The sequence below is a fragment of the Protopterus annectens genome, chromosome 1.part1 (genome assembly GCF_019279795.1).
Source record: "Protopterus annectens isolate FY-2018-M chromosome 1.part1, PAN1.0, whole genome shotgun sequence".
Taxonomy (NCBI): Eukaryota; Metazoa; Chordata; order Ceratodontiformes; family Protopteridae; genus Protopterus; species Protopterus annectens.
The window spans coordinates 1,553,208,379-1,553,221,232 of record NC_056726.1 but is presented as its reverse complement, the minus strand read 5'-3'; the positions used below and the strand labels follow the sequence as shown (position 1 = coordinate 1,553,221,232).

The following is a 12,854-nucleotide window of genomic DNA, read 5'->3' as shown; positions in this document are numbered from 1 at the left end:
TTGAAGAACTCCACACAGATAGAAGGCCCCCAGATCTAGTTTCCATTTGCGAGGGTCTGCACTGGTCCTGCTCAGTTTGTCTGCCACACAGCTGTATTTATTTATTTAACATTTATTTACTGGGAAAGTCTGACTTGGAACAAAGCCAATTTTCAGCAGAGGGTTGGGGAGAAATGCTTCAGAAGCATGTCTTTGTGACGTGGGAGGAAACCGCAGCACCCGGAGGAAACCCACACGAACACAGGGAGGACATGCAGACTCAACACAGAAGGCACCCCAGCCAGGAATCGAACTGGAGAACCTCTTGCTGTGAGGCGACAATGCTACCACTGCACCACTGCGCTGTCCACTTTATTCTTACAGAATGTCTGCAGAGTGAGATTGTGCTTTTAACCTATATCCCAAGCTAACATGACTAGTCTGCAAAGGGGATACAACCTAGTTCCTCCTTTCTTGTTGATGTACCACATTACTGTGGTATTGTCTGCAACCACTTGAAGCAGTCCCAGGGACCGAAGATGTCTCAGGGAATTGAGTGCCTTGATCAGGGCAAGCAGCTCTTCGATATTTATGTGATTGTTTCTGTCCTTGGTGTTACATACCCCACCTGCACTTTTATCTGTCCTGAAACTGCTCCCCAAGCAAGATCTGAATCATTTGTGGTGACTGACTGCTTTGGAGCAAGGTGGGAGAAGGGAAGACTTAGATTTAAGGATATCTGTCATCTCCACCAAGAGATTTCTCTTCTGAAAACAAACAGTACTGGGATCTGAAAAGATAAAGGGTGTCGATGCTGGGACCAAAGAGATTTCAGATACCACTGCAAGATTCTCATGTGGAGTCTTGCAAGAGGTATCGTGTGGATCATAGATGCCATGAGACCAAAAATCCTGAGTTATTCCCTTGCAGTGACTGAAGTCTGAGTGGAAAAACTTAGAAATAGATCTAAATAAAGATCTATTTTTTCTGTGGAAGAAAAGCTCCTTGAACCGAGGTGTCTAGCTGACATCCCATGAACACAATCCTATATAAAGCAGTCAAGAAAGACTTCTGAATGTTTTCTTGGAATCCCAGCTTGGGCTGTAAATCTCTCACCCATGAGAGAGCGATTCCTGACATTTTGAAAAAGACTGCAAAGATAAGAAAGTCATCTAAATATGGAAAAATGTGGATACCTTGTAGCCTGCAGTGAGCTACAACTGGAGCTAGACACTTTGTGAACACTCTTGGTGTGGATAGTCCAAAGAACTGATAATGTGATCCAGACACACAAAACCTTAAGAAACACCTAAAGTGTGGATGAATAGGAATGTGACGATAAACATTTTTTTAAAGTCAGTGATCTCTACTTCCACCTAAGGTACCATAACTTCCATGAAATAATAACATTTCTTTTGAATTCAAAAGTTCCTCTGCACCACTGAAAAAGGAAGAAGAGGCCACAAATTGTGAAGTGGCATCATTTTGAATTTGGGCACTTTCACAAATAGGTTTAGGAAAGAAAAATCCAGAACTGGTCTCCAAGCGTTTTCTTTCTTTGGGACTAGGAACATACTTTAATAAACCTGTGAAGGAGGTACAGGTTCTTTCACTGCTTGGGACAGGATGTGATGAAGAACCGGTGGAAACAAAAAGTCTGGTCTGGAGGATGAGGAATGAACCCCTGGAAAAGAGGAATTTCCTCCCACTGCCATCTGTAACTCTGATGAATGATTTTCAGAACCCATTTGCCTAAAACATCTGTTGCCAAAGAGGAAAATGGAGATTCAGACTTTCTGGAAGAGAAACAGGGCCAGGGTGGGAGGGTGTCACAAGGTCTCTTGAACATTAATTCAGACTTGATGGATGTACTTGGTTTTGGGAAGCTTGAGATCTCTTTTTTGAACCTCCTTGCCATTTCTTCTTAAACATCTGTTTACCTGATTTCTGTTGAGACTGTTTGTTCTGTTTTTGCCAAAACTGGATGAGGAGAAAGGAAATCCCTTGGACAATTTGGGAAAGGAGGGCTGAAAAATCTTAGAGAGTCTCTGAATCTGCTTGCCCCTTTCATGACACTTTTTGATCACCTCTGCAGCAGAGGGACCAAACACTAAATCTCTATGCAAGGGGGAATTTAAAATCTCATTTTAAGATAATTTGGAAGGTCCTTAGAATGCAGCCAAACAAACCTCCTTAAAACCATATCAGTGGCCATAGCCCTGCAAGAAGTATCAATAGAGTCATAGACATACTCTGCAAACAGTGAGTAGTGACCTGTGCAACTGAAGAAACTAAGTTATTTAAAAGAGATTTTTTTTTCACAAGAAGAAACTTTAGATAAAACATTCATCATAATTTCACAATATGTCAGAATAAACTTTAACATATAAGCCTGACAATTTAAAATTCTGAAATTCAAAGTTGCAGAAGTATGCACTTTTCCCATACCTATCTATAATTTTCCCATCCTTATCAAAAAGAGTAGGATTGGAATTAACTAAGTGCTTAGCAGCAAAAAAGTCACCTAAGGCTATAGCTGCTGGGTCAGGTTTGGAAATAGTGTATACAAGATTTAAAAGACTGAGGAACTATATATCTCCTATCTGCCTTTTTTGGAGCAGGTGGCTGACTATGAGGAAAATTGCAGGAAGTAACACACACATCCTCTAAAGCAGACACAACAGGAGGAATAGGTTTAGGTTCTGTAAAATCCTTCTGTAACAACTCACAGTATTTTTGAAGGAATGCGAAACCTCAGTGTTCTCCCACTGAAAGCACTGAGACATTCTAGCAATAGTATCAGAGAAAGAAAAACCTCCACAGGGAGAATCAGAATGAAAGCTCTCCTCTGAGCCTGAATCAGAAATCTGAGCACAAAACCCTGAATCCATCCCCACATCTTCCTGTTCAGATTCAGAATCTTTAATCTCTTCAGGAAAGGGAGGCATCTCTCTTTCTTTTACTGAAAACTACTATGCAAGAAAAATAAGTAGCCTGAATCAAACCCTGAGCCAGTCCCAGTAAACTACACCTATCCAAAGAAATTTGAGGAGGAGTAGGCAAATGCTTGGTTTTCTGTTTCATTTTGACAGGAAAAATGGGGCCAACTGTGTTACTAATTGCAGCCACCACTTCCACAGGGATGGGCACGGCACTCTGACACAACAGGGAAACCTTCCCTGTTCCCTCTCCCAGGATGGACAAGAGTGGTTCTCCTTGCCAACTGAGGTGACCCCAACAACTGCAAAGGACACGGCTAATCTCCAGTCCAGAGTGGCTGCAAGTTTCAGAGAAATTTGGGGTAAAAGATGAGTGGCCTGACGTACAAAAAAGGCCACAGAAGAGTCAGCCACCTGCAGCTGAGTCGAATTTCTAGCTTGCTGTGATGGCAACCCCCCCCATCCTCTTTAGCAATGGGTGCTTACCCTAACCCTAATTTTGCCACTTTCCAAACCATTACCCTACACCTTAATGTCATTAAAATCTTCCTGTGACACTGCCACTATGTGGTTTATAGGATGACGTTCGTTATCAAGAAGAGGAGGAGCAGTGTGAGGGCAGCACCAAGGATCAAGTGGTGGAAATTGAAGAAGGGTAATTGTGAGGTGGAGTTCAGGGATGAGTTAAGGCAGGCACTGGGTGGCAGTGAAGAATTACCAAATAGCTGGGTAACTACAGCAGAGCTAGTAAGGGAGATGGCTAGAAAGGTGCTTGGTATCACATCTGGACAGAGGAAGGATGACAAGGAGATATGGTGGTGGAATGAGGAAGTACTGGAGAGTATACAGAGAAAGAGGTTGGCAAAGAAGAAGTGGGATTGTCAGAGAGATGAAGAAAGTAGACAGGAGTATAAGGAGATGAGGTGTATGGCAAAGAGAGAGGTGGCAAAGGCTAAAGATAAGGCATATGAAGAGTTGTATGAAAGGTTGGACACTAAGGAGGGAGAAAAGGACCTGTACCAATTGGCTAGACAGAGGGACCGAGCTAGAAAAGATGTGCAGCAGGTAAAGGTGATAAAGGATAATGAGGGAAACATACTCACAAGCGAGGAGAGTGTGTTGAGGAGATGGAAAGAGTACTTTGAGGGGTTGATGAATGAAGAGAATGAGAGGGAGAGAAGGTTGGATGATGTAGGGATAGTAAATCATGAAGTACAATGGATTAGCAAGGAGGAAGTAAGGATATCTATGAAGAGAATGAAGAATTGAAAGGCTGTTGGCCCAGATGACATACCTGTTGAAGCATGGAAGTGTTTAGGTGAAATGGCAGTGGAGTTTTTAACCAGATTGTTTAATGAAATCTTGGAAAGTGAGAGGATGCCTGAGGAATGGAGAAAAAGTGTTTTGGTACTGATTTTTAAGAATAAGGGTGATGTACAGAGCTGTAGTAACTACAGAGGGATAAAATTGATAAGTCACAGCATGAAGTTATGGGAAGAAGTAGTGGAAGCAAGGTTAAGAAGGGACGTGATGATTAGTGATCACCAGTATGGTTTCAAGCCAGGAAAAAGCACTACAGATGCGATCTTTGCTCTGAGAGTGTTGATGGAGAAGTACAGAGAATGTCGGAAGGAGTTGCATTGTGTTTTTGTACTTAGAGAAAGCATATGATAGGGTGCCTAGAGAGGAGTTGTGGTATTGTATGAGGAAGTCAGGAGTGTCAGAAAAGTATGTAAGAGTGGTACAGGATATGTACAAGGGTAGTGTGACAGCGGTGAGGTCTGCGGTGGGAGTGACGGATGCGTTTAAGGTGGAGGTGGGGTTACATCAAGGATCAGCTCTGAGCCCTTTCTTATTTGCAATGGTGATGGACAGGTTGACAGACGAAATCAGACAGGAGTCCCCGTGGGCTATGATGTTTGCAGATGACATTGTGATCTGTAGTGAGAGTAGGGAACAGGTGGAGGAGATCCTGGAGAGATGGAGATATGCTCTAGAGAGAAGAGGAATGAAGCTCAGCAGGACTAAGACAATATATGTGTGTGAATGAGAGGGAGGACAGAGGAATGGTGAGGATGCAAGGAGTAGAGGTGGTGAAGGTGGATGAGTTTAAATACTTGGGGTCAATAGCTCAGAGTAACGGTGAGTGTGGAAGAGAATTGAAGAAGAGAGTACAGGCAGGATGGAGTGGCTGGAAAAGAGTGTCAGGAGTGATTTGTGACAGACGAGTACCAGTAAGAGTGAAAGGGAAGATCTACAAGAGGGTAGTGAGACCAGCTATGTTATATGGGTTGGAGACAGTGGCATTGACAAAAAGGCAGGAGTTTGAGCTGGATGTGGCAGAATTAAAGATGTTAAGATTTGCACTGGGTGTGATGAGGGTGGACAGGATTAGGAATAAGTATATTAGAGGGTCAGCCCAGGTTGGAAGGTTTGGAGACAAAGCCAGAGAGGCACGATTACGCTGGTTTGGACATGTGCTGAGGGGGGATGCAGAGTATATTGGGAAAAAGATGCTAAGGATGAAGCTGCCAGGCAACAGGAAAAGAGGAAGGCCTAAGACAAGGTTTATGGATGTGGTGAGAGAGGACATGCAGGTGGTTGGTGTGACAGAGCAAGATGCAAAGGACAGGAAGAAATGGAAACAGGTGATCCGCTGTGGCGACCCCTAATGGGAACAGCCGAAAGAAGATGATGTTACAGGGGGTTTTAGTTTTAACATCAGGAGAGGAAGTAATTTTCCTTTCTTCATATTATTGTTTTTATTTTTTTCCCACTATTGTGTTATGATCAAGCTGATTTTGTCAGTATTTCACATTCAGCATTAGGGCTGTTCAGTCATGCACAGCATAAATATATATATATATATATGGGTCTAGGTTATAACGTCGACAGATGGGAAGACCGACAGAAGATCGACGGATGAAAACACCGACGCCGGAGAACACCGAGATGGGGAAAGGATGTGTAAGTATATGTTGGCGGTCTGTAGGGGTAGGGTGGGTTAAGTGAGTTAGGGTTAGGCCGAGTTAGGTAAGGGTGTAGTAGTGAATGTTTTGGGTTAGGCGGTTAAGTGAGTTAGGTGCAGTAGTGAATGTTTTGGGTTAAGTGAGTTAGGGTTAGGTAAGGGTGCAGTAGTGACTTTGTTTGGGTTAGCGGTTAAGTGAGTTAGGGTCAGGAGCGGGTTAGGTTAGTGTCGATAGTGACGGACCTTAGGGTTAGGGTTTGGTTAGGGTAGTGGATAGTTGTGTATGTAAGGTTTAGTGTTTGTTTGTTAGGATTTAGGTGTGCTTGTGTTGTGTGTGGTTTTTGGTCAGTTTTGTTTATTGGTTGTTGTGATGATGTGTTGAGTGTGTGTGGTGTGCTTGTTTGTGAGCTGTCGATGATGTGGTGTCGGTGATGTCGTTGTCGATGTTGTGTGCTGTCGGTGTTATAACCTAGAACTATATATATATATATATATATATATATATATATATATATATATATATATATATATATAAAATGTCATGCCAAATTCATAAATTAATACAATTAATTTATTAGAAGATAGAAGATTCATTTAACAAATCTGACTATATCAATGTCTAGCAGTTTTTGGGTTATATTAGTATGACAACATTAGATTGCTTATTTCTTAACAATGTAGTTAAATGTTCAACGCCTCCTTTTATGTGTTAGTGATGAAGCACTTTATCACATTCTGTTACAGACAGCTCAGTACAGTAACTACAAATTTTTTATGCAGTGTGTTTCTTACCCATAAAATTCATTTTTGTGCAGTGTTCCTTGATACCTGGATCCAACAGTAAGTCTGGTTCAGTTTTGAAAATGGGATTTCTTTCCAGTGTGCCTAACCAGTAGAAGCAAGCAAAACAAAAGGTAAAAAGCTTAATTAATTATTTCAATAGCCAGTATTATTTTCAAATAACTTGGCTACTACTTTCTTGCCTTTAGTCTGGCAGGAACATTTTCAGTCTGTCACTTCTAATGATAAATTGCTAAGGCTTTGTAAGTGAAGAGACTAACAATGTAATTTCAATGACACTCCCTCTGTAGGAACACATCTAGCCCATAGAACGAACCGGTCACTAAACGCTATACCCTTTCCTTTGCTGTTCAGTAGCGATAAGTGTAAATTGATAAACAAGTCACGATACAGTGATCTCTACTTCCATCTAAGGTACCATAACTTCCATGAAATACTAATATTTCTTTCGAATTACAAAAGTTCCTCTGCAACATATTTTGGAAAAAAAATGTTTTATTCACATGTTTTGAATCAGCCTTAATATATGTTAGGCTAGACACTTTTATTGTTATTTACAGAGAACAAATTAAGATTATTTTAAATTAATAATTCATATCCATCAAGCTGACCACGAGTAATATATTTGCAAGGGTACATAAATTTACAAGATTTGTAGTGATACAGTGAATGGCCTTCCACAACCTACAATTAAGTAAACAAAAAGTAAATAAATTAGATATTAAAAAATGACAAACGAGCATCTGCAGAACACCAAATAAATACTTATATATGAGGTTAACCATAACCAACAACACTTAAAAACTCAACTAAGAAACATAAAGTGTTCTACCCTATAACCTATATAGATACAAAGGGCTCTATTTGCAAACTTTGTCCTACACCAACTGCATTATATATACCTACTCCAAGGTCACATCATCCCCTAAAATATGAATACCATCGTACCTTACATATATTCAGTCTTGTAAAGATTAAACATTTACATTCTTTGAATAGAGTCATGTCTGACCATACATAATCATGTTGCAATTAAGCAAGACACAGTCCCACATCAGATTCTCAAATTTAGATGTCAATATTGCGGCAGAATTATAGTAACGCTGATAGGAATTTCAGTTGTATAGCTACATCTGTCTGTCTATCTATCTATGAGATCTTCTGTTCACCAAGGAGAATTTCAGTGAAACTGAAATTGTTGAGTCTGTTTCACTGATTTCCCATTTCATTGAAACCATTGCATTTGTAACACTGAGAGTGTGGAACAGTTGGGATAAGGACATTTCTCCTAATCTTCACTGTTGTATGATATTTCATTGAAACCATTGCATTTGTAACACTGAGAATGTAGAACAGTTGGGATAAGGACATTTCTCCTAATCTTCACTGTTTTGTGATATTTCATTGAAACCATTGCATTTGTAACACTGAGAGTGTGGAACAGTTGGGATAAGAACATTTCTCCTAATCTTCACTGTTGTATGATATTTCATTGAAACCATTGCATTTGTAACACTGAGAGTGTGGAACAGTTGGGATAGGGACATTTCTCCTAATCTTCACTGTTGTGTGATATTTCATTGAAACCATTGCATTTGTAACACTGAGAGTGTGGAACAGTTGGGATAAGGACATTTCTCCTACTCTTCACTGTTGTGTGATATTTCATTGAAACCATTGCATTTGTAACACTGAGAGTGTGGAACAGTTGGGATAAGAACATTTCTCCTAATCTTCACTGTTGTATGATATTTCATTGAAACTATTGCATTTGTAACACTGAGAGTGTGGAACAGTTGTGATAAGGACATTTCTCCTACTCTTCACTGTTGTGTGATATTTCATTGAAACCATTGCATTTGTAACACTGAGAGTGTGGAACAGTTGGGATAAGGACATTTCTCCTAATCTTCACTGTTGTGTGATATTTCATTGAAACCATTGCATTTGTAACACTGAGAGTGTGGAACAGTTGGGATAAGGAAATTTCTCCTAATCTTCACTGTTGTGTGATATTGGAGCTAGTACGTTTAGAAATGGGAATGTGTGGAAGAGGCAGGTGGTTTGCTTTCCTGCAAAACAAAAACAAAACAATACTGTTTCTGTATATGGTTTATTTTGATTGGAATGTGCTCTGATTAAAGTTTTGTTGATCATGATTTATACATGCTCAGATATATGATAGGAGGGGGTGGGAGCTACGTAATGCTGCTATGGTGTTGGGGGTAAATTTGTATAAAGTTCTGACTTTATTTGCTTGTCCTTTCATTGATGTTTTAGTGAGTACAGGTATGTATAATTACAGAATTGTGCAGGTAAGAGTGTTTTCAGTTTTCCAGCACTGTTGTGTGATCTCAGTTAGCTATACCATGCTGAGATGAACTTTGCACAGGGCCGTGCATACTTGCACTTGATAGATGCAGGTACTTAGAAGTTTTTACCCCAGCAAGGCTAATTATATTCATACCCATTAGCAGACTGTGCCAAAGGCATTATATCTTTATTTAGGACCATGTTAAGTTACTGTAAGCTGTTTCCACCTCAGAAGAAAAAAATAACTATTACAAATGCTTTTAATATCCATTAATATATAGTAGTCTGTACTCATAGGAATTTATCAAAGAAAAGAAGCATTTTAATAGTGATAGTAAATAATAATAATCATCATAATAATAAAAGCATGTATATGACAAACCAAATATATCTTATATTAATAATTTTAACATTTGTACTAAATGGACCATCAGACAGCGTGTCTTCTCTCAGTTGTCAGCTTCATAACACTTCATATACTCAAGTGTGTAACAACTGCTTGGTATTTTCAGGCAATGAACTACTACTTACAACATCACAGACTTCCTGTGAGAGATGCAAATATTTCACTAAAATGGAGACATCACTGACAAAATAGTCTGTTTGCACTACATACCTCCACAGCACTCCACACAAATGCATGGAAAATTATTGTAGGCTGAGGCTGGAAAAAACTCATTGCCTAAGCATCCAAGGTCTAACAAGATTGGGTTTCAGCAGAAATTACAAAATGCAACACATGTTGCCACATCTAAAAGTAAGAAAAACAACTGTACTTAAATCCTCTTCTTATAAAAATTAACTGGTGACTCCAAATTAAGATATGCCGATTCCACTCTTACCAGGCTGGACAAAAATAAAGTTATGGGGAACTGTCAAAAGTTCCAACATTTGCAGTGTCTCAAGGGCCCTCAAGATCATCAAGATGAACATGTATGACTATGACATCATGGTGGCCCATGTGTGTAAATGACCTCATGTGCAAACTCATAATGGACATGCAGAGAGACATCTCTGCGCTCTCCATGTATGTCATCAGTTCAGGAAAGATTTTGGTACTGAGCAGTACCCTAGCTTCACCAAGAATGATGCTGATGGAAAAGGGAAAGATCACTGATTTCAACAAATGGCTAAGTAACTTGTGTCTCTCGAGGGAGGTCCAGTGTGTGCCAGCATAGGATGAACTGCTGCACAGCCCCACTTGCTTTGCCAAGGACAGCCTGCACCTCTCATTCTAGAGTTTTTGCATACTGGCTAAAGCCTTTGCTTCTCCTATAGTGACTTTTAGGTAGAGTCCAGTCAATGGGTCTTTCAACCTAGAAAGAAAAAACACTCATAAATATACTGGGAGACCTGCACCTCAAATGTCGTATGTGCCTAAAAATTCCTTGATTTCATAAACAAGAATTCCCTGGATTAAAGAGCCTATTAGGGGACAAAATGTTCTTGAAATGGTACTTACAAATATAACACCTGAAAGCATTATCCCACTGGTATACCCTTCCCCAGTCAAGTACAACCATAAATTGGCAGCTTTCTCTATCAAAAAATCCATAAATCAGCACAGGCAGACATGACGGTATTGAAAAGCTTAAAACCTACAAATATCCTACAATTTTAAGCTGAAGTGCCAAGGCTGAAGTACACATGTAACTACCGTGACACTGTGAAAAGTAATTATGCAAATAAATTCAGCAATATAATTTTGTCATGTCCTACAAAACTAAACAAAACAGAGAGGGGAAGAGACTGTGACACAGTGACAAGTAATTATGCAAATAAATTCAGCAATATAACTTTGTCATGTCCTACAAAACTAGAGAAAATGGAAAGGGGGAAGAACAAACCCGCCTGGTGGTCCACACTTATAAGTAAACAATACAGTAAAAGGAAAAAAGCTTCTTAGAATATAAAGCAAAACTAAAGACCTACAAATCAATGTCAACATCAAAAGGTCATCCAAGAAACTGAAAAACATAGTCAGGAAAACAAAAGCTTTCCACGAACTAAGGCTGATCTAAGAAGCTAAGCATAATTACAAATCCTTCTTTAGTTACGTCTGGAAATAACAAAAAGGACACTCGACATTGCTCTGAACTTATTCATAATGTCTCCACCTACTCTGATCCACTGGATGTCACAAATATATTAGCAAACAAATTCATTGCAAATTTCATCCCTGAGACATCGATACAAAACACACATATACTTAATGATCTCATATCCCCTATCATAAAAAAAAATATTAAAGTACTCTGCAAACCAAACAAACAAACAAACAAACAAACAAACAAAAATGAAACCCATCCTGCATGGGACCTGATAACATGCCTGGCTTCCTGATGCAGAGCATTAACCATGCACTAGTGGACCTGCTCCTGCAACTGTCCAACCTGAGCTTAGGCACTGATTTTGTTCCTGGGATATACTACACAGCTGTTGTGATGCCACTTCACAAGGGTAGACCCCACCATGGACCCCAGGAATCACATACCTATCGGCCTGAGGAACCTCATCTGGAAAGCCATAGAATGAGTTATATCAGACTTGATAAATTATGATATAAAAGTCTTGTAAGACTTGATCCCCAAAGTTTAAGTTTATTAAGGGTAGATGCTGTCTAATGAATCTTGTAAATTTTTTGAGATGGTACTGTGAGCTGTGTACAGTGATCACACTGTCCAAACACCAGGCATTGGCCTGACCAAGGAACTGATACTGTGCCACACGCTAATTTTATCAACAAGCTAAATGTACTGCAAATTTATCCCTATGTTGTTAGATGAATAGCTAATTGGCTGAGGGACAGAACACATTCTGTGAGGGTGGCAGGTATGTCCCCAGAGAGCATAAAAACAATGAGTGGGACACCACAGAGATATGTGCTAGGACCTCCACTATTCTGTATATAATTCTCTGATGCCCAAATAAAACAGAGGAACTTTGGTTAGTTGAGTTTGCAGATGATTTTAAACTGGGTATTATACTCAAATCTCCTGATATTCAGAAGACAAAACGTGAAATTACACGTTACTAACTAGATCTCTGAAAATGGGCTAAAATTAAGTGCTAAAAACTGAAATATTGCTGCATTTGGTAAATGAAGCCACCACGCAGCTTATAGTATAGACAATGTCCCTCTCCAAAATGAAGATGTTGTCAGAGGCCTTGGAACATGGATAGATAACTCTCTCTTCCCAGATTATCATTTTGCAACAGTGGTTAGGATATCTTTAAATTTGGCACAGCTGATCACAAAAGGCATTTCCTCTAGATCCAAATAAGTCCTTACCCCTCTATTTTGTGCACTGATCAGGTCCATCATCAAATACAGTGCCTCCCTTTGGGATGTATTGTGCTAAATATATAAAGCAGCTGGACAGACCTCAAAGGTTCCTGATAAAAAGAAAATGAACATAAATGACCTGAACTACCAAGAGTGGCTGGAGGCTTTGTTCCCGAATTCAGAGTCCTACAGACACCTTAGGGGTGCTCTCTGCTTTTCCTTTGGGGTCATTAGGGATCTGGACATCCATGGCTTATTATTTCTTCAAAAAAATCAAACAGTCCAGTGAATACTAGAACCAAAGATCTGAACCTGCTTTAGCAAATAAAACAAATCATGGTGGACAGGCAGACAGATTTGTCACCTCTTCACTATCTCTTCTCTGGAACAAACTTCCTGTCCAGGCCAAACAATGTGACACATTAGTTTCCTTTAAGTAGGAATTAGACAATTGGATAGATATTCATAAATTCACTCACTTGCTATGAATAGCCTATCACTCTTAGAAAAAGGAGGTAAGGTCTAAGGGCTGATGCCGGTAAGGCATAAATGAACACAGGACCCAGAT

At 39.7% G+C, this 12,854-nt stretch overlaps 1 protein-coding gene across 1 annotated transcript in view; it reads right to left on the bottom strand.

Annotated features, from left to right (window-relative positions):
• The window catches only part of RUNX3 (RUNX family transcription factor 3), a 424,645-nt gene extending 417,878 nt beyond the window's left edge, over positions 1-6,767 (bottom strand). The window contains exon 1 of the mRNA XM_044083073.1: positions 6,679-6,767. Coding sequence (XP_043939008.1) covers positions 6,679-6,691 — 13 coding nt within the window. The 5' untranslated portion in view covers positions 6,692-6,767. The remainder of the gene's footprint in view (positions 1-6,678) is intronic.
• Positions 6,768-12,854: the final 6,087 nt, after the last annotated feature.